General features: G+C 38.0%; 1 protein-coding gene across 1 annotated transcript in view; it reads left to right on the top strand.

Annotated features, from left to right (window-relative positions):
• The first annotated feature begins 2,045 nt into the window (after window positions 1-2,045).
• The window catches only part of CTNNA3 (catenin alpha 3), a 1,724,101-nt gene continuing 1,698,356 nt past the window's right edge, over window positions 2,046-27,790 (top strand). The window contains exon 1 of the mRNA XM_065919867.1: window positions 2,046-2,144. Within this exon, the coding sequence (XP_065775939.1) occupies window positions 2,046-2,144 (99 nt within the window). The remainder of the gene's footprint in view (window positions 2,145-27,790) is intronic.

The following is a 27,790-nucleotide window of genomic DNA, read 5'->3' as shown; positions in this document are numbered from 1 at the left end:
TCAGTATAATTATCTTTGTTTTTAATAAGATATATGAAAGAATTATAAATATTAATTATGTGTATGTTTGATTATAAGCTTATTTGAAATCACAGTTTTGACTATATGTACAAATTTCTCTGTTGAGTTACTGGAGACAGTCTTTGGCAGATTCTTATTTTTCTCAAGAATACTTCACATATCCGTTTTTGTAGTGAGAGAATCATGGAATGAATGTAGCCATGTGGCATATATTTGGAGAGCCATAAGGTTTCTAGGCTTTATAGTATTTGCCTCTATTTAACAAATTATTATTATCTAAGAATTAAATTACATCAAGAAAAGAGCCAATAAGCAAGATTTTTTTTTTGTACAGGGTGGTTTTGTTTGTGCATCTGTCTGTCTGCACATGTATCAGGCATATAGTGTAGGCTTAGTGAAGCACTGATCTTTTCAGTTACATGTACATGAAGAGATCACGATTATCTTTGGATACATACACTAAAACATTTATGGATCCAGGGGAAGGATTTGAGAGAGCGTGAGAGGCTGAAGGGCAGAGAGATGCTGATTTTGTGGAACTAAAACAGTGGGAGCTGAGAAAAGTAGGAGGAGGAGAGGGGTAGACTCTCAGGGCAAGGAGTTGGAGGGAATATGGGCCCTACCCTATGATTCTGACTTCGCTTAGGGGTTGGAGGCAGAGGTATAGAAAAAAGAACACTTTTCTTTCCTAGAATCCCTGAGATTGAGAGGAGTGTTGAAAGGACTGATTCTGGGATAAAACATGATTTCACGAAAATGTGTCATTCTTCTTTCACTCATTTATTTATCTATCCATAGTCCATTCATAAAACCAGAACCAACCTTGCTTTTACAAATGGACTTTGTAAGAAAATAAGAAACTTGGAAGAAAGTTTGGAAGAAACTTTGAAAGAAAATATGTAACAACTAAATGGAAAGATTTGTGCATTGATAGTAACACACACTTCTATAGACTATAATAGTTTATAGGCTAATAATAGGCCAAGTTGTATATAGGACAGATGTGTTTCTTACTGTTATCCTGTGAACCTCCAGTAAATACTTGCTGGGTGATTATTGACTGTGAATAAGTTAATATAGATTTGTGAGCTTAGAAATTTGGGTAATAGTCTTCATGGCTGATGTGTTACTTTGAATATGTTATGAAATTCTATACATGATCACTTGCTATATATGTATTCTTATTAAAAAATCTCACTGGACTGACATTTAAGATTTATATGAAGTTCTGAAAGAATGGTTTGTAATGTTTTTCTTATTTTGTCTTGCCCAAATATGAAGATTTGCCTTTCTTTTTATAATAACTATGCCAATTTATGTTAGTTTCTTTTCTGTAAAGGAAAGTAAATTGCCCAAAACTTTCTTCTCTAAATCAAAACCCAAGAGAGAGAGAGAGACAGACAGACAGAAAGTTGCTTAGTCATGTCTGACTCTTTGTGACCCCATGGACTGTAGCCTACCAGGCTCCTACGTCCATGGGATTTTCCAGGCAAGAGTACTGGAGTGGGTTGCCATTTCCTTCTCCAAAACCCTCAAATGATTCCCCAAATAGAGAGATGTATCAGGTCTTCCAAAGTCCTACCTGATTCCTCATCTGAATGATCATTAACAACAGACAACATATGGGCTCTGGCTGCGTTAGTGCTTATGATTTCATGGAAGTCAAAGCATGTGTTTGCTGCAAGATATCTCTCACTAACTCAGCCATTCATTTTTCACTTAAGATTCCTGATCAAATGCAAACTCGCCTTGGCTGGGTTATAATTTTAGTCATGAACAAACCAGCATAAATTAATTTGTTAGAGGACCCAAGCCCAGAAACATGACCTGAGCAAACAGTCAGGGAATATCTTGTTTCTCTGTTGGTGGACTTGGCACCTTTGTCCTCTGAGGGCTACAGCTGATAGCAGGAGGAGGTGCTTGAATACTAATCGCACATACGCTATGATTTTCATTAGTGCTTTCCTCTAGAAAGTATTTTTTCTTTATTAGTAAATGTCTTTTTGTTTTTGTGCACAGGAAGCATGTCAGCTGAAACACCAATCACACTGAGTATCAATCCTCAGGATCTGCGGGTCCAGACATTCACTGTAGAGAAGCTACTGGAGCCTCTCATAATCCAGGTATTGATAACATGGAAATTACAATGAATAATAGTAACTGCAAAAGTACTAAGAAACATAGGAAAAATAAATAATGGAAAGATTTGATTTTTATAGAATGAATATGTTATCCAAATTTGTCCTTTAAAATGTTTTAAAGTGTACCAAAGTATCTATTTAGTAATAATAATGATAACATTCTGAAAGTTTCTCCGCAGATTCTCTTTAAAAGTCAAAAAAGTAATAATATGTATATGCAGTTTTGAAAGTACCTTTATGCAAATTATCTTGTTCAATTGTCTTGAAAACTGAGTGAGGCAGGCAGCATGGTTAAAACCATTCTTATTACACAGAAGCAGAAACAGCTAGAAACAGCCTAGAGAATTTCAGTGACTTGCCTCAGAGCACATGTTGGCTCATCTGTCAAATAGGAAATTATTTTAAAAATACCAAAATGTATGAGAAAAGCAGATATTTAAGTTATTCTATGATAAAATCTTTCATAAAGTGAATAATTCCTTGAAAATAGGCATAATGATTCTCTGACTTTATTATGTAAGCCCAGGTTTTATTTATTGGCTTTTCTTTAGAGCAGCGCTTGGAGAAACTTACACTATAGTATAGATTTAAATTTTTTGTTTTTAACCCCAAATTTGTGAGAAAACTCCTCTTTAGGCTTACCTTCCATCATGCCCCCTAAGACAGATTGTCCCTTTTTCTAAGGCCTTGAAGTACTCTAGGGTTTCTTAAGTGAGAAATGACACTGACCTTATGTCTGATAATTTAAACATTTCCTGTTTGTCTTCTTTGTGAGATAGATGGTGGGGAGGAGAGTAGCTCTAAGAATAAGCTTTGTACATATTTTTACTTAGCATATCTCCCACTGGAAAGACGATTTAAAACATGTGCCTCACTGATGATAGCTTAATCATGAACTTTGGCAGTCTATAAGACACTGATATCTTGTATGAAATTGATATTAGATGACTCTGAAACTTCACTGAAGTCCCTGTCTTTGCAACCCACAGAATGGTCTCATGTTAAAAAGAGAATTTTTGTACAACAAAATTATTTGCCCAAGCTCTTGATTTTCATTATAATGGGATTTTCCTTACAAAAAACCAGTATATTTCAAAGTCATCGTCATTAATTTGGATTTGATGAACAACCTTCTTGTCACTTTGATCATGTATTACCTATCAATACAATAAAAATTCCATTAAATTAAAGATTTTTTACTAGAATAGCATCATACTCAATATCTCATCACATTCTTTTTTTTCAAAGAGTGTTTAATTTGAAATAGTTACATTGTTTATTTTAAGCATGTAATATAGTCTCTGATTATACTGGAAAACATTCCAAAAGAAGTTAATGATCTTTAAGTTCATAATGCCAGCAGATAAAGTTATCATTTAGTAATTCCATTAAAAAAGTCTCACATTTCATCATTATTTATCTTCATGTTATATTCCTTTGCTTTCAAGGTCCCACAGAAATTACTTACCATCTCTGTATATAACTCAAAGTCAAAATTACATTTTAATTTTTGGAGTAATTGGTCATAGATACTATTATGTCACTCTGACTTCTAAATTCATTGATTCATAAATCTTTATTCTGCTCTTTTTATAGTTACCAATCTTTCCGACCAAACTTGATTTATCTTTAATCTATTTTTTTTCTTTTGGGCACAGGTAAATCACTGGGTCATTTTGCAGGGATGTTCAGGCTGGGATATATTTCAGTCATTCACTTTTATTTTCTATGTGTGATAACTTACACAGTTGCATCCTTCTGTAATAAATTCCTCCAATGGATCAGAAATATTTTTTTCTCAGCAATTACATTTTTATGATTGCAACTGTAGGCATCTGTACTTTATCACTTTCAAGATCCAAGTTTGACAATGCAGTGTAGAAAGTCTATTTATGCAGAATTATGATGAAAAGAATTTACATTTCTGTGTTGTATACTCTCTGAAGGAGATATAAACTGCTAAAGCATGCTACAGTTGTTACATAATGGACCTGTCTATAATCTTATTTGCCACACAACATAATTTGGTATGCGTCAGATTCATGTAGAATGTAAGCTGGAAGAGTTAATTTAAAACCCCTTAAGATAAGAACAATAACAAGCTCCTCATAATGTTATCTCCAGTGAAGACAGAAGATCTTTTGAGGGGGCAAAGGTTCAAATAAATTTTCTGACATAAATATATTTCATGTTTTCAAGTGGTAAATATAGAGTTAGATCAATAGTAATAAACATTATTACTCTGTCTCTTACCTCTATCTCTTGTAGGACCTCTTAGCCTTTTCGCGGTTTCCACTTTGATAGTGTTTCACATCTATTTCTGGGAGTCCCTTAGGGATGGCTTTTATATACTCTGTAATATGCATTGGGTCAAGTTTAAGAATATCTGCTCAATTTTTTATCAGTCAGCATAAGCTAGGTTATGCTGTGATAAAGCAACCTCCAAATCTCTTGTGGCTTCAGTTCAGTCACTCAGTCGTGTCCTACTCTTTGTGACCCCATGAACCGCAGCACGCTAGGCCTCCCTGTCCATCACCAACTCCTGGAGTCTACCCAAACTCATGTCCATTGAGTCAGTGATGCCATCCAACCATCTCATCCTCTGTTGTCCCCTTCTCCTCCTGCCCTCAATCTTTCCCAGCAGTAGGGTCTTTTCAAATGTGTCAGCTCTTTGCATCAGGTGGCCAAAGTATTGGAGTTTCAGCTTCAACATCAGTCCTTCCAGTGAACACCTAGGACTGATCTCCTTTAGGATGGACTGGTTGGATCTCCTTGCAGTCCAAGGGACTCTCAAGAGTCTTTTTCAACACCACAGTTCAAAAGCATCAATTCTTCGGTGCTCAGCTTTCTTTATAGTCCAACTCTCACATCCACACATGACCACTGGAAAAACCATAACCTTGACTAGACGGACCTTTGTTGGCAACATAATGTCTCTGCTTTTTAATATGCTGTCTAGGTTGGTCATAACTTTCCTTCCAAGGAGTAAGCGTCTTTTAATTTCATGGCTGCAATCACCATTTGCAGTGATTTTAGCTTAACAAAGGTTCATTTCCTGCTCAAACTACATGTTTAAAGTGAGTTGGCTGGGAGGTCCCTGCTAAATTCAGGCGCTCAGGGACCCAGGTTAATGTATATTCCATCTCAATATTTATTTCCACTATGGTTACCACAGGAAAAGGGAACACTATGAATCATGCAAAGGCTCCTAAGTTGTCCACCTGGATGTGACATCTGTCAGTTCCACTCACATTGCTTTTGTCAAAGCAAGTCATGTGGTCAATGGGGATGATAGATGTGTGATCTTGTTCTGTGCCCAGGAGGATGGGAATATTTGTGAACAGCCCTGAAAACCATTATCTTTCCATTGCTTCCTTTTCAGGGGTTCTTTTTTTGTTAAGTCTCCATCTGATTTGTCAGCTTTCCACTCTGATCACATCTGACCTTATCAGGGTGGGCAACTGACTTATTGACAATTATAGGTTGGCAAGAAGCCTGTGAGGCAGTCTGGCATGAGAGCTCTGCCTCTCGGGTGTGATGGTAAATTGGTCCTATTGCCATCCTCTCCTTTGGGAATTGACTTTGGGTATAGTTAAGCATTTACCTAGCATTACACAGTTATATCATGTGCAAAACCAAGCAATACACAGAAAGAAGTAGAGATATAGAGGGGAGTTCTGTTGGAGCAATTTTCAAGTTTGGATCTACAAACTCATGCTGTTGAGGGACAATAAGGTTTCTTAGTTACTATGGTTTTAAGGGATCCTTCCAATTTCCAAACCACAAACTAGTCTCAAAATAATACTCTAGCCTCTGTGGGCCCTCACAGTTTCCAGTTTGCTTGAGCATTGACCATATAGCCCTGATGCTTGTCTTACTATGTCATCTGATTCCCTGGCCTCCTACCTCTTCATCAGTGGCTGAAACTTCAGAAGAAGTTCCATTAGTAGCAGTAATCAAGGGTTCTTGTAATGGTCCTCACTTACTTTTTATAGAATGAAGATTTTCCTGTAAAGCTTCTCTTCTGCTCTTCCCTTCATCTCCAGTTTTTGAAGTTTCTGATGTTTGACTCATCAACTCTCCCAAACTAGTCTATCTGCCATGTTTTTCCACTTTGCCTGGTTTCATCTAGTTGGTATGTAGAAGGTAACTGCCAAAGATGCCCATTTTTAAGACTGGAGATGGACATGCCAAGGTCCCAATGCCTCTAAATTTTCAAAGTAGCAGAATGACACTGGGGTTTTTCAGAAGAGGAGAGAATACCTTTCTTCCAAACTGTGCTTCACTATGTCACATATGCCCCAATGAATTATTTGTACCTAGAATCACATGAAATTCCTATGAGAACAGCCCCTTTCAGCTTTTCCCCTAATTTCTCTCTTCTCCTTGTCTTAAGTGTCTGGATGACAAACTTAATTCTTCTTCTAAGCACCATGTTTTTCTTTCCTCTTTGACTCCTATGGAGGACTTCTCTTATATACCCCACTCCAGATGTTGATGCCCAAAGGGTTTATTTCCGTTTTTCTACAGAGAGATTTGATTGACTTCCAGGTAGCAGGGAGAGAACCTGCTTTGGCTTCTTAGCTTCCTAGAATATAATTTCCTTTGTTTCTTTCAGAAAAGTTTTCATTTGTTTGTGGTTGTTTTCTATCATTTTAGGGGTCATTTTGAATGAGTATGATGCCTTTTACTTATATTTCTTTGCTTTTATCTCCAAGCTTCTTTTTTTTTTGCATCCTTGCTGATTATCCTATCAAATGAATTCATGTCAGAATTAATCTTGAAGGTTCCAAGAAAATCTCAGACAGGGCTGAGCACATATAGTCTTTTTGTAGATTACTTTAAAAGCAAATATTGTAGTTTTGACTATAATCTTAACAAGTAACCTTGAAACTTAGTAAATTAAATATCTTTTAAGTGCTTATATGTGCAAAGCATAGTAAGTATAAAGATGTTATTCGTATGATGGGATGAAGAAATAAACTTAATTCTGCCTCTTTAATGTTTTAAATTTTAAGATGATCAGTATAGTTGAGGTGTTTCTAATAAAGTGAATTCTTCAATTTCTGCATTCTCTTACTGGTAGAAAACTGCTCCCATGGGAAAGTTGTTAGGCTACAATATTCCTTGAGGAACAAAATAGTTGAGAAAAAGGAAGCCACTTCTTAAAATAAGGATAAGAAAAACTAGTAGCTGATTAAAATAGCACAAGTCCATGGGAATGTGCAGGGTGAACATGCAAGGGAAGCCCCCACCACTAGAACCTTTTAGCTTTGAACTTTGCTGTGGGCCGATGTCTGTCTCTGAATATGCTTCACTTCCTCTCGGCTTGCTTCCTAGACCTTTTATTCTATCAGACTCTGATTTTTTAAAATATACCAATGTTGTTGCCTTGTTGTTCTGGGTTCTCTGATTACCTCTGATCCACTTCACTACTGTTAATATTTTTTCTTTCAATCTTTTTCTCCACAAATTCTGATTGATCTCACAGATATCCACTTCCAGTTTAGCTGTGAAATAAGATCTTTTTCTTATAAACTGGTTCTGTAGGCAACCAGGTGGTATAGACTGATAAGTCCAGGTCCACTTGCAGTTTTAGTGGAAATGGCTAGATTGATGGGAGCAATTGTGGTTCAGCTGTCCATATACCCCCAGATGTGGATATTTGCACTGCTTATGGTATGATTCTGCCCTTCATAGAATCCGCTGGTCTATTTTAGAACACTCAGCTTGTCCCAGAAGATATTGCTGCAGCTTGACACCTCCATGTTGCTAGACCAGTGGTTGGCAAACTTCTTCTGTGCTTGGGTCCAGATAGTAGTTTCAGCTTTGATACCTGTATGGCTGTTCTCTACTTTCTGTAGACCCTCCTTCTTGACCAGTCCCTGATTCACTCACATTAGATCCATACCTCTTAATTAGAGGGCTTAATTAGTCCTTGTTAACTGAGAATCCCACCTGACATCATTCCCCCCATAAACAGTGGCCTCCTTCTCCCCCTAGTATCGGAGACTGCTGCCGCGTCCTGCCCACTGTCTGCTGTAAAGGGTGGGGTGTTTCTCCAGGAACTTCCGTGTAAGATCTCTCTGACCAATAAACCACTGATGTCTTTGTCGCTGTCTATTGACTTTTTCTTCAGTCTGAAGGATGGGTAACTACAAGACTTGCAGGCCTGTGGCGTGCAGCCCAACAACAGCCATAGATTCTCTGTTATAACTACTCTTCTGTTTTAGTTTTAGCCACAGACAATATATAAACAAGTGGATGTAACTGTGTTCCAATAAAATATTATTTGCAGAAACAGTTAAGTGGCAAGACTTGGCTCTTGGTACTTAATTTGCAGACCCCTGCTCTAGACTGACCATTTTCTCATGAAGGTACTCTGCACTCACACTGGCTAAGGAAGGATAAGAATTGTGCAATATCACACACAGTTGAGAGCCCTTGTGAGATAAATTACGATGGAGTGGTTTGTGGCTAAGCCCTGTGAGAGACGCAAAAGCCTCATTGGGGCAAGAGTACTAACTAGGCAATTCAGAAAATTCCTCTTAGTTGGGAATCCTGTTAGCCTAGTGGTTTTTAACCCTGACTGCACATTAAATTCACCTGGGGGAGCTTGTAAACCTCCCAGCACTCAGGCCACACAGGAAACTAATTAAATCAGAATCTTTGGGAATAGGACCAGGTAGTAATTTAAAAAGCTCCCAGGTGATTACAGTGTGAAAATTGCTGTCCTGGCAATTACATCAGCCAGTGGTGAGCATGGTTCTGCTTCCTGGAGCAAAGCTTGCCCCAGAATGGTGCCCCTTCTTTGCCTTTCTAATGGGGTTGGGTAGTGTCCGTCTTGAATAAATTTATAAGGAATTCCTGGGGGGGTGGGTAACCTCCTTTATCAGCTCTGTTTGTGATATGCTTAGTTCTCCTAGATCCCGGTGGGGCTATTAGTAGCAGCTGTAGGAAAATTACTGCATGAGAGGTGGGATCCATGTTCTGCAGCTATCTTTTATCCAGCAAGCCACTGTTATGGATCTACGCATGGATTAGATTATAGTGTTATGGTATTAGATTATGGTGTTATAAATCTGTGTATGGATTAGATTATGGTGGACTCTAGGATTCTGAGTATCCAAGGCATGTTTTGTTTGCCAGCATTAGGTGGAGGAAGTGCAAATGAGGGAAGAGATTCATAATGCACAAGTCTGAAATTACAGTGTGGTATTACATCACACAAAGTTTACCTTTACAATTACCTGTAACCAGTTCTTCTCAACCTTAGCTGCCAAAGGGCATCACTTGGGGAACTTATAAATATCCTGATAGCCCCAGCCTACAGTTAAGGCCAATCAAATCAGAATATCTGGAGTAGGATCCCATTAACAGTATTTTTGAAAGCCTCCCAGGTGATTCTATTGTACAGTCACTAAAGTAGACCTTGCTGCTGCCAGAGTGTTATCCATGGACTGCCAGTATCAGGCTTATTTTGAAACTCTTAAAAAATGCAGAACCCTGTCCTAGATCCACTGAATCAAATATGTACACACTACTATATTTAAAATGGATAACCAATAAAGACCTGTTGTATAGCACTTGAAATTCTGCTAAATGTTATGTACCAGCCTGGATGGGAAGTGGGTTTGGGATAGAATGGATACATGCATATATATGGCTGAGTCTCTTTGCTGTTCACCTAAAACTACCACATCGTTAATCAGCTATGCCCCATACAAGATGTTTTTGGTGTTAAAAAATATAAAAAGGAAAACCATAGACTACAAAAAGAAAAGGTATATTAAATCACCAACTAGAAATATATTCTTTGTTCTACTATTTATATATATATATATATATATGATATAATGAGATCCCATGTTATTTGTATCACTTTAAAGTTTGAGAAGCTAGTGTAGGAGACTGTATATTTCAAATTTAAATAGCAACCTGTGTAGCCAGAGTTGAAAACCACTGCCCTATAGCTACCTGATGGTGTGTACGTGGTGAAGTCACCAGGAGAGTTCTAACTTGCTCTGCAGTTGAGTCTTTGAAGGAGATTCCTTAGTGATGGTCTTGTGTGACCAGTGCATTTCTTCTTAAGAGTTACCTTTCCCACACTTTGACTTAGACTTAGCCACCCTCACTCCCTTCTTTCTCCAAGCCTGAGTTTAGCCTCATGCCAAGTGATAATGTTCTACCCAGAAATTGGCTTTTGGACACTAGGAAGCACGGCCTGAGAAATGAGATTTTCAAGATCTAGTGCTTCTCCTTTAGGATGTTTGGAACCATGACACAGTTTGTCCTTGGTATGTATATATATGTGTGTGTGTGTGTGTGTGTGTGTGTGTGTGTATGTATACATATATATAATCTCTGGGAAAATTGCTTAACTTTGTTATAACCGAGTTCGTATATACAGGTGACCTTTGGACAATGCAGGGGTTAGGAGTACATACCTTCTGTGCAACTGAAAATCTGCATATAACTTACAGCTGGTTCTCTGCATCCAAAATTCCTAGGTATTCATGGTTCCGCAGCTGTGGATTCAGCCAGCCTCAGATGTAGTATTTACTACTGAAATAATTCCACATTTGAGTGGACACGTGTAGTTCAAACCCATGTTGTTTAAGGGTCAACCGTATATATATATATATATTCACAGTACTGAATGCTCTGTAAATTAAGGCTTAACAAATGTGGGTTGTGATTTTCATGAGGTTTTTCTTTTAGGAAACAATTTGCATTCTTAACCCTGGCTTGCAAGATACTGCAGTTCTTCAGTTTAGACACATTTTTTCTACATTCTCCCCCTCATATTTTTAACATTTCTGAAAGTAGAACGCATCATAGAACAGATATGAACATTTTAATGTAGTTTTCCTTTTTGATACTTGTCAGTCAGTAAGTATGTTTAGTTGCTCAGTCATGTCCAACTCTTTGTGACCCCATGAATCGCAGCATGACAGGCCTCCCTGTCCATCACCAACTTCCGGAGTTTACTCAAACTCATGTCCATCGAGTCGGTGATGCCATCCAGTCATCTCATCCTCTGTCGTCCCCTCCTCCTCCTGCCCCCAATCCCTCCCAGCATCAGGGTCTTTTCCAATGAGTCAACTCTTCGCATGAGGTGGCCAAAGTATTGGAGTTTCAGCTTCAGCATCAGTCCTTCCAATGAACACCCAGGACTGATCTGCTTTAGAATGGACTGGTTGGATCTCCTTGCAATCCAAGGGACTCTCAAGAGTCTTCTCCAACACCACAGTTCAAAAACATCAATTTTTCGGCGCTCAGCTTTCTTCACAGTCCAACTCTCACATCCATACATGTAGGGGATCACAAACTTATCCACAGTACACTTAAGCTGTATCTTTCATAAGTGATTTGATATTCCTCATAGGCTCCCATTCCCTGGAGGTTGGGATAAATCTCTCAGTCTAAATTGGACTGAGCCAATAAGATTGGCAAACTGGTATGATTTAGCAATATAAATCCTTCTTTTTGGTAACTACTCAGGTTCTTTGGTGGATCAGAAATGTGTTGTTGGGGGTGAAGAGTGTTTTTATGTGAGCTCATGGAGATGGGAGATGGGGCCTTTGGATCCATGTGGTAACCTTTGGACACTTAGTGTCTATTGTTGCTGGATGGCTGGTCTGGAATGCTCTCCTGAATGGTGACCTTTGAGGGGTGACCACTACCGTGCATGGGTCCTCTGGACACCACTGTGCATTTTCTGATATGGTCTATAGCTGATAAAATTTGTAGAGTGCTCTTTTTAGCCTGCTTAAGGTCCATGGTTCTCCACAGATGCCTTAACCTCACCTTGGCCCTTGATGGAGCTTCATGCCAAGTCCCAGCTACATCCTTCATCAAGTGTCTGGCATTATCTCTCTACCTCTCAGCCTTTGCTGTAGGATTACCTTGGTTCTCACCGTGGTGGGCTCAGGGCAAGCCCACCAATCTTCAGTTCAGTCATACTTTGATTGTCCTTCAGGATATCTAGGATGGTCTGGGTCTTATCCATACTTCATGGGAATCAAGAGTGGCTTAGGAAAGCTAAACTGGCCTTCCTTTTATCTATTTACACAGTGATGCCAAGATTACACTATGGCTACCCTAGGGTTTGTTCACGGCAGCTTCTGAGGCAGTTTTCTTCCAAAGTCCCAAAGCTAAATGGAGCCAAATCCCTCTGCTTTCAGGGTTTTCCCACAATCATGCTAAAAGAGCACCACACCCCACCCTGACCCCAACCCAGTATGGGTGATTTCAGAGAGGGGAAATAAGGAAGGGTATTTTGCTTGTCTTTCTTGCCTCTGAGCTCCTTCTTTCCATAGTCTTTTGGGGTTAGTTAAGGAGAGTGTCCTTACTTCTTTTTCCTGTCTCACCAGATCTTTATCGTATGACTTTGTGTTTTTCTAACCTATCAAATCCAGCTTCTGCTAATGGGAGTTAATAAGTTTAGAAAATAGTTTTCTGTTTCTCTAATGACTTTCACAACTGTTCTTGCTTAGGACTACAAGAAAGTGAGCTTTGAAACTCAAAGACAGTATTTTTTTTCTCTCTGCTCTCTCCTTTCCTTGTATAATATGACTCATGGTTCAGCCTTGGATTTGACAGGTTCATTACTGACAAAATATTATCTATACTTGCATTCTGAAAAGAAGTGGTTAAATTGATGGTATATATTATAATTGATGGTGTTTTAAAATTAAAGGACTATGGAAATATCCTGATGTTTTGAAGAAGGAACCTTAAGATGTATAAATCAAGCATTGGCCAAAAGGGTTAAAGATTGGTGACTAAATATTTAACTTAAAAAAATGAGGCAAAAATGGCTTTCTCAACTTAGAGACAATCATGAGAAATGAGATGGACATGACCTAATCAATTTTAAACTGAACATCATCATTTAAATCGCTGATTGGTTATATTCAAACTGTATTGTGTTCTTATAAAATCTTGACTGTGGAGTCCTACAAATCTAATCAACTATCTCATTTGGTCATTCTGGCTTTTTGTTTGTTATTTCTTATTCATGTTTGAAGCAGGTGATTTTTGTATATTTTCCCCTAGACATCTTTAATAAAAAAGAGTTTTATGTTAGAATAGAACAGGAGTAAATTTGATGGCCTAGAGTAAATGGATAAAAATGAATTTGGTGACAGATAGTAGCATTTAAATTCAAAGAAAACCTCATAATTTTGTGTTAGCAAAGCATATTGGCATGGTTTATTCGATATTATGGTTAAAAGGTTATAAATGATTATTTTAAAAAGCTGGAATAGAGAATTAGGGGTCATAACCATATCCCACATCAATCACTGCTGGAAGTGGAATGATGGGCTGGATTGACCAAGGGACCCTGTGGACATGCTTGAACTACAACATATGAGATCAACCCATTTTCAATTTTAGGGCCAGCTTTGGGCTAATTGGATTTTTTGCTTATTATTTTGTTTCCTTCAAGCAGTCCATGGTTACTGATGGAAAAAATTATCCTTTTGCTTTTTCTTGCTCAGCATTTCTTTAAATCAGTTCTGCTAAAACTATTGGTTATTGATTCACCAGAATGATTAATGCTTGATTTAGGTGTACATAGCAGCATGAATTTAATTTCTCCTTGGTTTTCTTAATTCAGCATCTTGATAATTTTTCTCCTCATTTTTGAAAACATTTGGAGAGAAGGAGACTATAATTAACATTAACTTTACATTTTTTACTGAAGGCTGCATTTGCCTCTGAATCATTGCTCTGTATAAAAGTGTTTTTCCAAATAGTAACATTTAAAATGGCAAAAGCCATATATCCTAGGATTAATAGAGTTCATGGTTAGGTTTCCTGTGGGATAATTACCTGTAAATGTTGGGAGTGCCCAAAGCTAAGTCCTATAACTTTGTTTTCAGAGATCTCATTGTTTCATGACTTTGGAAAACAAATAGTGTTCTCAAATATCTTTGAACTTTTTATTAAGACTAGCAAAACTATTGATACATGAGTAGTTAAAATGGAAATGTAAGTCACAATAAACATATCTCTGGCTCATAACTTCTCTCAACTCTGGAATTGTATACTAGTCTCCAGCTTAGCAACTCTAATAGGCAAACTTAAAATGTCAAGATCAACTCTTGATTCCTCCTCCCTACTCATTTCTTTTGAAGTAATATTATCTCTATACCTGATTGCTCAGGTCATGTGCCATAGAGGCATTCTTGACCTGTTTCTTTCATAATCTGTATACAATCTATGAGCAAACCCTGTTGACTCACTTCAGATTTACCAGAATTCTGCCACTTCTCAACAGCTCCACCCCTGCTCCCTGGAACAAGCCAAGGTGGTCTCCACTGGGGTTACTGCATCAACCTCCTAAGTACCTTTCACCCCTCTCCCAAATCCCTGCCCAGTCTTGTCTATTCTCTCAAAGTAGCCAGAATGATCTATTTGCATTTTAGGTCAGATTATGCTACTTCTCTGTCCTAAAATCTTCAGTAGCTCCCAGTCACAAGAATGGAATTGAGAATATTGGTGGTGATTTACAGGACCTGCACTTTCGGTGCCTACCTGCCAGCCTGACTCATCTTTTATGTTCTCCTCTCATTCTGTGGGAGGTACACTCACCTTCCTGCCGCTCCTGGAACATACCACCAAAAATTGATTTGGGAGACCTTGAACTTTCTGTTTCTTCTGTTTGGAATATTTCCCCCCAGATATTCAAAAGTCTTCTCTACTTCCTTGGGTCCTTATTCTACAATCATATAGGCCTTCTCTGATATCAAATCTATATTTCCTCTCATCTGTTTCCATAGCCTTGTTTACTTTCTTCACAGCACATGCCAATAACCACCACTATGCTATACAATTATTTTTGTGTTTGTTTACTCTCTCTCCTCTCAGTAGAATGAAACTCACTGCCATATTTTCATGGCAGTGCAGGTGTACCATAAATATTTGTTGAATAAACAAATGGTAGAGTCCAAACTTGCTTTTTTCTGTTTGTTTGGTTTTAAGTAAGAAGCTAAGTAAAATTGGAAAGAAACTAATATTTGATATTATTCTCAGTATGTGATCTTTTCCTAGATGTATTTAAGTTTATATATATATATATATATATATATATATATATATATTTTTTTTTTTTTCCCCCCTGGGGATAAGTGTGCTTTCTGGATTAGGACATTTAGCTACAGCTGTTTATATGTTTGTCATGTAAATATCTGCTCTGTTATGCCATCTGTTTGGTCTAGAGAGCTAGTGGAATTAGAGTGGGATCTACATGTGCTTTGTTATCATTCCTTAATAGCTCCAAGATTACTTATAAGCTCTAGTTAGTTGTGATTGTTAATATAACAAACAAACAAAATCCTAAAGTATATTTTAAAAGCTGATGGTTGTTTTATATTTTCTGTATCATTTGTAACTGAGGGCTGTTGACGATTACACCATGTTCCTTCTAAATTCATGTGTTAAGCGCAAGCCCTCAGTACCTTGGAATGTGACTGTATTTTGAAGTAGGGTCTTCAGAGAGGTATTGAGTTAAAAATGGGATCTTGATGGTGGGCCCTAATCCAATCTATTAAGAGTAGATTAGGACACACAGAGAGACACACAGAGACACAGAGGGGATGTGTGGACAGAGAAAAGAACATGTCACAGTGAGACGTAACCATCTGTAAGCCAGTGAGGGAGGTTTAAGAAATCAGCCCTGTTGACACTTTGACCTTGAACTGTTAGCCTCCATAACTGTGAGAAATTTCTCTTTTTTAAGCTGCTCACTCTGTTGTACTTTATTGTGGCAGCCCTAATGAAGTGATTTTTAATCCTTTCATTTGAAATGAAATTCGGTAATAAAAATGTGTGCCTGCTCTTTTTTCTTTTTATGAGTTTTTTTTTGTTTGTTTTACCGCTTATATTTCTTTTTTTTAAAAATTAATTTTTTTTTTTTTTTTGGTTGAAGGATGATTGCTTTACAAAACTTTGTTGTTTTCTATCAAACCTCAACATGAATCAGCCATAGGTATACATATATCCACTCCCTTTGGAAATTCCCTCCAATCTTCCTCCCCATCTCACCCCTCTAGGTCGATACAGTGCTCTGTTTGAGTTTCCTGAGCCATACAGCAAATTCCTGTTGGCTATCTATTTTACATATGGTCATGTAAGTTTCCATGTTACTCTTTCCATACATCTCACCCTCTCCTCCCCTCTCCTCATGTCCATCAGTCTATTCTCTATGTCTGTTTCTCCATTGCTGCCCTGTAAATAAATTCTTCAGAACCATTTTTCTAGATTTTATATATATGCTTTAGAATATGATACTTAACCTTTCTCTTTCTGACTCACTTCACTCTGTATAATAGGTTCTAGTTTCATCCACCTCATCAGAACTGACTCAAATGCATTCCTTTTTATGGCTGAGTATTATTCTATTGTGTATGTGTACCACAACTTCTTTATCCATTCATCTGTCGATGGGCATCTAGGTTGCGTCCATATTCTAGCTATTGTAAATAGTGCTGCAATGAACAAGGGGATGTGTGTATCTTTTTCAACCCTGGTTTCCTCAGGGTATATGCCTACGAGTGAGACTGCTGGGTCATATGGTGGTTTTATTCCTGTTTTTTTAAAGGAATCTTCATATTGTCTTCCATAGTAGCTGTATCAATTTATGTTCTCACCAACAGCATAAGAGCATTCCCTTTTCTCCACACCCTCTTCAGCATTTATTGTTTGTCGACATTTTGATGATGGCCATTCTGACTGGTATGAGGTGATATCTCATTGTGGTTTTGATTTGCATTTCTCTAATAATGAGCGATGTTGAGCATATTTTCATGTGTTTATTAGCCTTCTGTAGGTCTTTGGAGAAATGTCTGTTTAGGTCTTTTCCCCACTTTTTGATTGGGTTGTTTGTTTTCCTGGTATTGAGTTGTGTGAGTTGCTTGTATATTTTGGAAATTAATCCTTTGTCAGTTGTTTCATTTGCTATTATTTTCTCCCATTCCAAGGGTTGTCTTTTCACCTTGCTTATAGTTTCTTTTGCTGTGCAAAAGTTTTTAAGTTTAATCAGGTCCCACTTGTTTATTTTTGTTTTTATTTTCATTACTCTAGGATGTGGGTCATAAAGGATCATGCTTTGATTTATGTCATCGAGTGTTCTGACTATGTTTTCCTCTAAGAGTTTTGTGGTTTTTGGTCTCACATTTAGATCTTTAATCCATTTTGAGTTTATCTTTGTGTATGGTGTTAGAAAGTGTTCTAATTTCGTTCTTTTACATGCAGCTGTCCAGTTTTTCCAGCACCATTTATTGAAGAGGTTGTCTTTGCCCCATTGTATATACTTGCCTCCTTTGTCAAAAATAAGGTACCCATAGGTGCATGGGTTTATTTCTGGGCTTTCTATCTCATTCCATTGGTCTGTATTTCTGTTTTTGTGCCAGTATCATACTGTCTTGATGACTGTAGCTTTGTAGTACAATGTGAAGTCAGGAAGGTTGATTCCTCCAGCTTCATCCTTCTTTCTCAAGTGTGCTTTGGCTATTCAGGGTCTTTTGTGTTTCCATATGAATTGTGAATTTTTTCGCTTTAGTTCTGTGAAAAATGTTATTGGTAATTTGATATGGATCACATTGAATCTGTAGATTGTGATTGGTAGTATAGTCATTTTCACAATATTGATTCTTCCTACCCAGGAACATGGAATATCTCTCTATCTGTTTATGTCATCTTTGATTTCTTTACTCAGTGTCTTATAACTTTCTGTGTCAGTTCTTTTGTCTCCTTAGGTAAGTTTATTCTTAGATATTTAATTCTTTTTGTTGCAATGGAGAATAGGATTGATTCTTTACTTTCTCTTTCTGATTTTTCATTGTTATTATGTAGAAATGCAAGTGATTTCTGTGTATTGATTTTGTATCCTGCAACTTAGCTAAATTCACTGATTAGCTCTAGTAATTTTCTGGCACTGTCTTTAGGGTTTTCTATGTACAGTATCATGTACATGATAGAAGTAATGTACAAGAAGCTTTACTGCTTCTTTTCCAACTTGGATTCCTTTTATTTCTTTTTCTTCTCTGATTACTGTAGCTAGGACTTCCAGAACTATGTTGAATAACAGTAGTGAAAGTGAACACCCCTTGTCTTCTTACTGATCTTAGGGGGAATGCTTTCAGTTTCTCACCATTGAGAATAATGTTTGCTGTAGGCTTATCGTATATGGGCTTTACTATGTTGAGGTAGGTTTCTTCTATGCCCATTTTTTGAGGAATTTTAATCATAAATGGGTGCTGAATTTTGCCAAAGGCTTTTTCCTGCATCTATTGAGATGATCATATGGTTTTTAATCTTTCAATTTGTTAACATGGTGTATCAGATTTATTGATTTGCATATATTGAAGAATCCTTGCATTCCTGGAATAAACACAACTTGATCATGGTGTATAAGTTTTTTGATGTGTTGCTGAATTCTGTTTGTTAAAATTTTGTTGAGAATTTTTGCATCTATGTTCATCAGTGATATTGGCCTGTAGTTTTCTTTTTTTGTGTTGTCTTTGTCTGGTTTTGGTATCAGGGCAATGGTGGCCTCATAGAATGAATTTGGAAGTGTTCCTTCCTCTGCAATTTTTTGAAAGAGTTTCAGAAAGATAGGCATTAGTTCTTCTCTAAATGTTTGACAGAATTCTCCTGTGAAGCCTTCTGGTCCTGGACTTTGTTTTTTGGGAGTTTTTCGATCACAGCTTCAATTTCAGTGCTTGTAATTAGGTTATTCACAGTTTCTGTTTCTTCCTGGTTCAGTCTTGGAAGATTGAACTTTTCTAAGCACCTGTCCATTTCTTCCAGGTTATCCATTTTATTGCCATATAATTGTTCGTAATAGTCTCTTATACTCCTTTATATTTCTGCATTGTCTGTTGTAACCTCTTCTTTTTCATTTCTAATGTTGTTGATTTGATTCCTCTCTCTTTTTTTCTTGATGAGTCTGGCTAAAGGCTTGTCAATTTTGTTTATTTTCTCAAAGAACCAGCTTTTACTTTGATTAATCTTTACTATTGTTTCTTTCATTTCTTTTTCACTTATCTCTGCTCAGATCTTTATGATTTCTTTCCTTCTTCTAATTTTGTTTTTTTTTTTAGTTCTTCTTTCTCTATTTGTTTTAGGTGTAAAGTTAGGCTGTCTATTTGATGTTTTTCTTGTTTCTTGAGGTAGGAATGTATTGCTATAAACGTTCCCCTGAGAATGCTTTTGCTGGATCCCATAGGTTGTGAGTTGCCATGTTTTCATTGCCATTTGTTTCTAGAAATTTTTTGATTTCCTTTTTGATTTCTTCAGGAATCTGTTGCTTATTTAGAAATGTGTTATTTAATCTCCATGTGTTTGTGTTTCTTACAGTTTTTTTCTTGTAATTGATATCTAGTCTCATAGCTTTGTGGTCAGAGAAGATGCTTGATATGATTTCAATTTTCTTCAATTTACTGAGGTTTGATTTGTGACCCAAGATGTGGTCTATCCTGGAGAATGTTCCATGTACACTTGAGAAGAAGGTGTATTCTTTTGCATTTGGACGGGGTGTCCTAAAGATGTCAATGAGATCCATCTCATATACTGTATCATTTAAGACTTGTATTTCCTTATGAATTTTCTGTTTTGCTGACCTGTCCATTGGTATGAGTGGGGTGTTAAAGTCTCCTACTATTATTGTATTACTGTCAATTTCTCCTTTTATGTCTGTTAGTGTTTGTCTTATGTATTGAGGTGCTCCTATGTTGGGTGCATAGATATTTACAATTGTTATATCTTTCTCTTGGATGGATCCCTTGTTCTTTATGTATGTCCTTCCTTATCTCTTATAATCTTTATTTTAAGTTCTATTTTATCTGATATGAGGATTGCTACTCCAGCTTTCTTTTGCTTCCTTTTTGCATGGAATTTATTTTTCCATCCTCCCTCTTTCAGTCGGTATGTGTGTTGAGGTCTGAAGTGGATTTCATGTAGACAGCATAATATGTGTCTTGTTTTTGTACCCATTCAGTCAGCCTGTGTTTTTTGTTTGGAGCATTTAATCCATTTACATTTAAAGTAATTATTGATATATATGTTCCTATTCCCATTTTCTTAATTGTTTGGGGTTGATTTTATAAATCTTTTTTCCTCTCTCGTATTTCTTAACTATATAAGTCCATTTAACATTTGACTTCCCTTGTGGCTCAGCTGGTAAAGAATCTGCCTGCAATGTGGGAGACATGTGTTCGATCCTTGGGTTGGGAAGATCCCCTGGAGAAGGGAAAGGCAACCAACTCCAGGAGTCTGGCCTAGAGAATTCCATGGTCTATACAGTCCATGGGGTCACAAAGAGCCGAACATGACTGAGTGACTTTCACTTTCACTTCACTTCACTTTAAACATTTGTTGTAAAGATGGTTTGGTGGTACTGAATTCTGTTAATTTTGCTTGTCTGAAAAGCTTTTGATTTCTCCATCAATTTTGAATGAGATCCTTGCCAGGTACAGTAATCTTGGTTGTAGATTTTTCCCTTTCAGTACTTTAGATATATCCTGCTATTCCCTTCTGGCCTGCAAAGTTTCTGCTGAAAGATCAGCTGTTAAGCATATGGGGTTTCCCTTGTATGTTACTTGTTGCTTCTCCCTTGCTGCTTTTAATATTATTTCTTTGTGTTTAGTGTTTGTTAGTTAGATTAGTATGTGTCTTGGTGTGTTTCTCCTTCGGTTTATCCTGTATGGGTCTCTTTGTGCCTCTTGGACTTGGTTGACTATTTTCTTTTCCATGTTGGGGAAATTTTCAACTATAATCTCTTCAAAAATTTTCTCATACCCTTTCTTTTTATTTTCATCTCTGGGACCCCTATTATTTGTAAGTTGGTGTGTTTGATATTGTCCCAGCAGTCTCTGAGACGATCCTCAGTTCTTTTCATTCTTTTTACTTTATTGTGCTCTTCGGTGATGGCATCCAACCATCTCATCCTCTATCGTCCTCTTTTCCTCCTGCCCCCAATCCCTCCCAGCATCAGGGTTTTTTCCAAAGAGTCAACTCTTTGCATGAGGTGGCCAAAGTATTGAAGTTTCAGCTTCAGCATTAGTCCTTCCAATGAACACCCAGGACTGATCTCCTTTATGATGGACTGGCTGGATGTCCTTGCAGTCCAAGGGACTCTCAAGAGTCTTCTCCAACACCACAATTCAAAAGCATCAATTTTTCAGCACTCAGCTTTCTTCAGAGTCCAGCTCTCACATGCTTAAAACCCCCTAATTGCTCCCTGATTCCTATAAGATAAAGTCCAAAGCATGATTTGAATAAAGTTTACAGTATGGTTTATGAGGCAATTTATACCTTACTTTTGACTAAATTTTCCCTCTCATCTTCCATTCATGAAGTTTGACAACAAACTTCTTGCTACGCCCAGAATGGGAATAGCATCCTTGACATAAAACAACTCTCCCTTCACACAGCCACCTGTATGTACCACTCACACCACTCATCATAGTGTTTTGTAATTAACTGTTAACATACTGCCTCCCCAGCTTTACCAGGAACTCGGCAAGGGAAAGGGCCATGATTGACTCATCCTGAAAATCCAGAGTTAGGGTACTGTACGTAATAAATAAAAGGTGGTTGACTTAATAAAAAAATGAATGAAGTTCTAGATGTTCAAAACCTAAAATTAAGAGCCACAAGGCTGAGTGATATGTACTATGTTACCAAGAAAGCTGGTAGCTAAAGCAGTGACTTGAATGCAGGCTCGTCTTTTCTAAATGGCTAGGATATTGTTTTGGACATAATATATGCTTAATAAATGTTTATTGGCCAAAAAGATGATAGTATTTGGTTTGGGGAGAGCACTGAATGTTGATCAAAGGATATATATTTTCTAGGTTCTCAACAATTCAATCTTTCCTAGTACTTTTGTTAACATAGTAAAGGTTGCTTTTGTAGGAAATAAAGAACAGTTGAAATTATTAATGACTTGTAGAAAGGACCCTTTTCCTTAAGACTGGATGATACCTTTTACTTTAAAAAGTCACTTGCTTTATAATTCTACAAATTTCCCCAACCCTTCTAATTTCTTTCATAATCCTGTTTGAAGATAAGACTTTTAAGCTAATTAATATGGCTTAAAAGTCTTATTTTTTACTTCATCCATTAAAATTAACTTAAGGAAGCAAAGTAGCAAAGAAGGCTCCTGTGAGCTATTAGAGAAGGGTTAAAATTCAAAATATTTTATCTAATAAGAAAAGAGATAACTGTTGACATGGATTTTTATATTACAGTGATAGTAAAGTTAAAAAAAGTTAGATTAGGAAAGAATATGGTTATAGAATATGAATGTGCTACCCAAGTTGGCACTAGAGAAGACTTTCTACAGTACCATCTGAGATACTAAGGCATTGCACTAATGTAACAAATGAAAATAGATCACAAACCCATGCCATATTCTGTAATGCTCCTATTGCACACTAGTGTAAGTCTCTACAGTGGCAGTTGATGATTTAATTCCCTTAGCTGTTGTTCACTCACTAAGTTGTGTCCTACCTTTTGCGACCCCAAGGACTGCAGCACACCAGGCTCCCCTGTCCTTCACGATCTCCCAGAGTTTGTTCAAACTCATGTCCATTGAATTGGTGATTCTATCTCGCCATCTCATCCTCTGCTGCCCCCTTCTCCTTTTGCCTTCAATCTCTCCCAGCTTCAGGGTCTTTCACAATGAATCGGCTCTTTGTATCAGGTAGCCAAAGTATTGGAGTTTCAGTTTCGGCATCAATCCTTCCAATATTCAGGGTTGATTTCCTTTAGGACTGACTGGTTTGCAGTCCAAGGGACTCTCAAGAGTATTCTCTAGTACCACAGTTCAAAAGCATCAATTCTTTGGTGCTTAGCCTTCTTTATGGTCCAACTCTCACGTACATGACTACTGGAAAAACCATAGCTTTGACTAGATGGACCTTTATTGGCAAAGTGATGTCTCTGTTTTGTAATATGCTGTCTAGGTTTGTCATAGCTTTCCTTCCAGGGAGCACACATATTTTATTTTCATGGCTGCAGTCACTGTCCACAGTGATTTTGGAGCCCAAGAAAATAAAATCTGTCACTGCTTCCACTTTGCCCCTTCTATTTGCCATGAAGTGATGGGACTGAAAGCCATGATCTTAGTTTTTTTCAATGTTGAGTTTTAAGCCAACTTTTTCACTCTCCTCTTTAACCTTCATCAAGAGACTCTTCAGTTCTTCGCTTTCTGCCATTAGAGTGGTATCATCTGTGTATCTGAGGTTGTTATTTCTCCCATCAATCTTGATTTCAGCTTGTGATTCATCTAGCCTAGTATTTTGCATGATGTACTCTGCATATAAGTTAAATAAGCAGTGTGACAATATACAGCCTTGTTGTACTCCTTTCCAAATTTTGAACCAGTCCATTGTTCCATGTCCAGTTCTGACTGTTGCTTCTTGACCTGCATACAGGTTTCTTAGGAGGAAGGTAAGGTGGTCTGGTATTCCCATCTCTTGAAGAATTTTCCACAGTTTGTTGTGATCCACACAGTCAAAGACTTCGGTGTAGTCCATAAAGCAGAAGTAGATGTTTTTCTAGAAGTCTCTTGCTTTTTTGATGATCCAACAGATGTTGGGAATCTGATTGCTGGTTCTTCTGCCTCTTCAAAATGTACGTATTCCCCATCCCAATCTAATTTGTATGTTTGGAAGTTCTTAGTTCATGTACTGCTGAAAGCTAGCTTGTAGGATTTTGACCATAACTTTATTAGCATGTGCAACTAGAAGCAGTTCAGTTCAGTTCAGTTCAGTTCAGTCGCTCAGTCGTGTCCGACTCTTTGCGACCCCATGAATCACAGCATGCCAGGCCTCCCTGTCCATCACAAACTCCCTGAGTTTACTCAAACTCATGCCCATCAAGTCGGTGATGCCATCCAGCCATCTCGTCCTCTGTCGTCCCCTCCTCCTCCTGCTCCCAATCCCTCCAAGCATCAGGGTCTTCTCCAATGAGTCAACTCTTCGCATGAGGTGGTCAAAGTATTGGAGTTTCAGCTTCAACATCAGTCCTTCTAATGAACACCCAGGACTGATCTCCTTCAGGATGGACTGGTTGGATGTCCTTGCAGTCCAAGGAACTCTCAAGAGTCTTCTCCAACACCACAGTTCAAAAGCATCAATTTTTTGGTGCTTAGCTTTCTTCCCTAAGAACAGTTGTACAGTAGTTCAAATATTCTTTAGCATTGCCCTTCTTTGGGATTGGAATGGAAACTGACATTTTCCAGTCCTGTGGCCACTGCTGAATTTTCCAAATTTGCTGACATATTGAGTGCAGCACTTTCACAGCATCATCTTTTAGGATTTGAAATAGCTCAGCTGGAATTCTATCATCTCCATTAGCTTTGTTCATTGCATGCTTCCTAAGGCCCATTTGAAGTCACACTCCAGGATATCTGGTTCTAGGTGAGTGATCACACCATTGTGGTTATCCGGGTCATTAAGATCTCTTTGTACAGTTCTTCTGTGTATTCTTGCCATCTCTTGTTAATGTCTTTTGCTTCATTTGGTTAGGTCCTTGCTGTTTCTATTCTTTACTGTGTCCATCTTTGTATGAGATGTTCCCTTGGCTTCTCTGATTTTCTTGGAGAGATCTCTAGTCTTTTCCATTCTATTGTTTTCCTCTATTTCTTTTCATTATTCATTTAAGAAGACCTTCTTATCTCTCCTAGCTATTCTCTGGAACTCGGTATTCAGTTGGGTGTGCATGCGTGCCCAGTCACTTCAGTCATGTCCGACTCTTTGCAACACTGTGAACTGAAGCCTGCCAGGCTCCTCTGTCCATTGGATTTTCCCAACAAGAATACTGGAGTGGGTTGCCATGTCCTCTTCCAGGGGATCTTTCTGACCCAGGGATTGAACCCATGTCTCCTGTGTCTCCTGCATTGCAGGCCAGTTCTTTATTGCTGAACCACCAGGGAAGCCCTCAGTTGGGTATATCTTTCCCTTTCTCCCTTGCCTTTCACTTCTCTTCTTCCCTCAACTATCTGTAAGGCCACCTCAGACAATGACTTTGCTTTCTTGCAAATTTTTTTTTTCCCTTTGGGATAGTTTTAAACATTACCTCCTGTACAGTGTCATGAACCTCTGTCCATAGTTCTTCAGGCCTTCTTGTCTACCAGAGCTAATCCCTTGAATCTATTCATCACCTCCACTGTATAATCATAAGGACTTGGATTTGATTTAGGTCATACCTGTGGTTTAGTGGCTTTCCCTACTTTCTTCAATTTAAGCCTGAATCTTGTATTAAGAAGCTGATGATCTGAGCCACAGTCAGCTCCGGGTCTTGTTTGTACTGACTGTATAGAGCTTCTCCATCTTTGGTTGTAAAGAATACAATCAATCTGATTTTAGTGTTGGCAATTTTCTGACGTCCATGCGTAGAGTCATCTATGGTATTGTTGGAAAAGGGTGTTTGCTTAAATGCTGGAGAGGGTGTGGAGAAAAGGGAACCCTCTTACACTGTTGGTGGAATGCAAACTAGTACAGCCACTGTGGGGAACAGTGTGGAGATTTCTTAAAAAACTGGAAATAGAACTGCCATATGACCCAGCAATACCACTTCTGGGCATACACACTGAGGAATCCAGATCTGAAAGAGACACATGCACCCCAATGTTCATCGCAGCACTGTTTATAATAGCCAGAACATGGAAGCAACCTAGATGCCCATCAGCAGACGAATGAATAAGGAAGCTGTGGTACATATACACCATGGAATATTACTCAGCCATTAGAAAGAATTCATTTGAATCAGTTCTAATGAGATGGATGAAGCTGGAGCCCATTATACAGAGTGAAGTAAGCCAGAAAGATAAAGAACATTACAGCATACTAACACATATATACGGAATTTAGAAAGATGGTAACGATGGCCCTATATGCAGGGCAGAAGAAGAGACGCAGAAGAACAGAACAGACTTTTGAACTCTGTGGGAGAAGGGGAGGGTGGAATGTTTCGAAAGAACAGCATGTATATTATCTGTGGTGAAACAGACCACCAGCCCAGGTGGGATGCATGAGTCAAGTGCTCGGGCCTGGTGGGCTGGGAAGATCCAGAGGAATCAGGTGGAGAGGGAGGTGGGATGGGGGACCGGGATGGGGAATACGTGTAACTCTATGGCTGATTCATATGTATGACAAAACCCACTGAAAAATAAAAAATAAAATAAAATAAAGACAAAAAAAAAAAAAAAGAAAGAAAAGGGTGTTTGCTATGGCCAGTGTGTTCTCTTTACAAAACTCTGTTAGCCTTTACCCTGCTTCATTCTGTACTCCAAAGCCAAGCTTGCCTATCACTCCAGGCATCTCTTGACTTCCTACTTTTGCATTCCAATCCCCTATGGTGAAAAGGACATTCTTCTTGATATTAGTTCTAGAAGGTCTTGTAGGTCTTTATAGAACTGGTCAACTTCTTTGAGATCAGTGGTTGGGGCATAGACTTGGATTACTGTGATATTGAATGATTTGCCTTGGAAATGAACAGAGATCGTTCTGTCATATTTGAGATTGCGCTCAAGCACTACATTTCAAACTCTTTTGTAAACTATGAGGACTACTCAATTTCTTCTGAGGGATTCTTGCCCACAGTAGTAAATATAATGGTCATCTGAATTAAATTCACCCATTCCTGTCCTGATTCCTAAGATGTTGATGTTCACTCTTGCCATCTCCTACTTGACCTAATATTCCAGATTCCTATAAAATATTGTTTTTTTTGCAACTCTGGACTTTATTTTCACCATCAGACATATCCACAACTGAGTGCTGTTTCTGCTTTGGCCCAGCTGCTCCATTCTTTCTGGAGCTATTAGTAATTGTCCTCTGCTCTTTCCCTGTAGCATATTGGACACCCTCCCACTTGGGAGGGGGGGTTCATCTTCTGATGTCATATATTTTTTGCCTTTTGATAGTGTTAATGGGGTTCTGTGGCAAGAGTAACTGGACTGGTTTGCCATTTCCCTCTCCAGTTGACCACATTTTGTCAGAACTCTTCATTATGACCTGTCCCTCTTGGGTAGCCCTGCACAACATGGCTAATAGCTTTACTGAGTTATGCAAGCCCCTTCACAAGGCTGTGTTCCATGAAGGGGTAGTTCCCTAGCATATCGATTTAATTTTCAGTATCTTTGGGGCACCTAGAAAAGCATACATGATTTAGGAAAGATTAGAAAACCCTTTTATTTTTTTGTACTCTAAATTTTAATATATAAGTGTTACACACCATTAAAATACACCTGGTATTATGGAATTAAGCATGAGCAGAATGCATAAAGTAAGAAATTTCTTCTTTTTATATTACTAGATATCTCTAACTTAGGACCACATCAGTGGGGAGCTGATTCTGTAGCTATGATGAAGGTGTGTCTATAGCCTAGAACAGATTTATAGACCGAAGAAAAGTGAATAAAACCCAAGTTCTTTAAGGGCTGCACACTTGAGGTCAAAGACTTTCCATTTGAGAAGGACTATGTAAGTCTGATAAAGAAGGAAAGGGGTCAGTTTTGCACAGTGGTAAAAAGAAAGATTAGCAAGATCTGAACTTGGATCCTACATTAGAATAATCTTTGCTATAAATTCCAATAAAGTTTTTGT

This window comes from Muntiacus reevesi, chromosome 2, assembly GCF_963930625.1.
Source record: "Muntiacus reevesi chromosome 2, mMunRee1.1, whole genome shotgun sequence".
Taxonomy (NCBI): Eukaryota; Metazoa; Chordata; class Mammalia; order Artiodactyla; family Cervidae; genus Muntiacus; species Muntiacus reevesi.
This window is presented reverse-complemented; position numbering and strand designations above follow the sequence as displayed.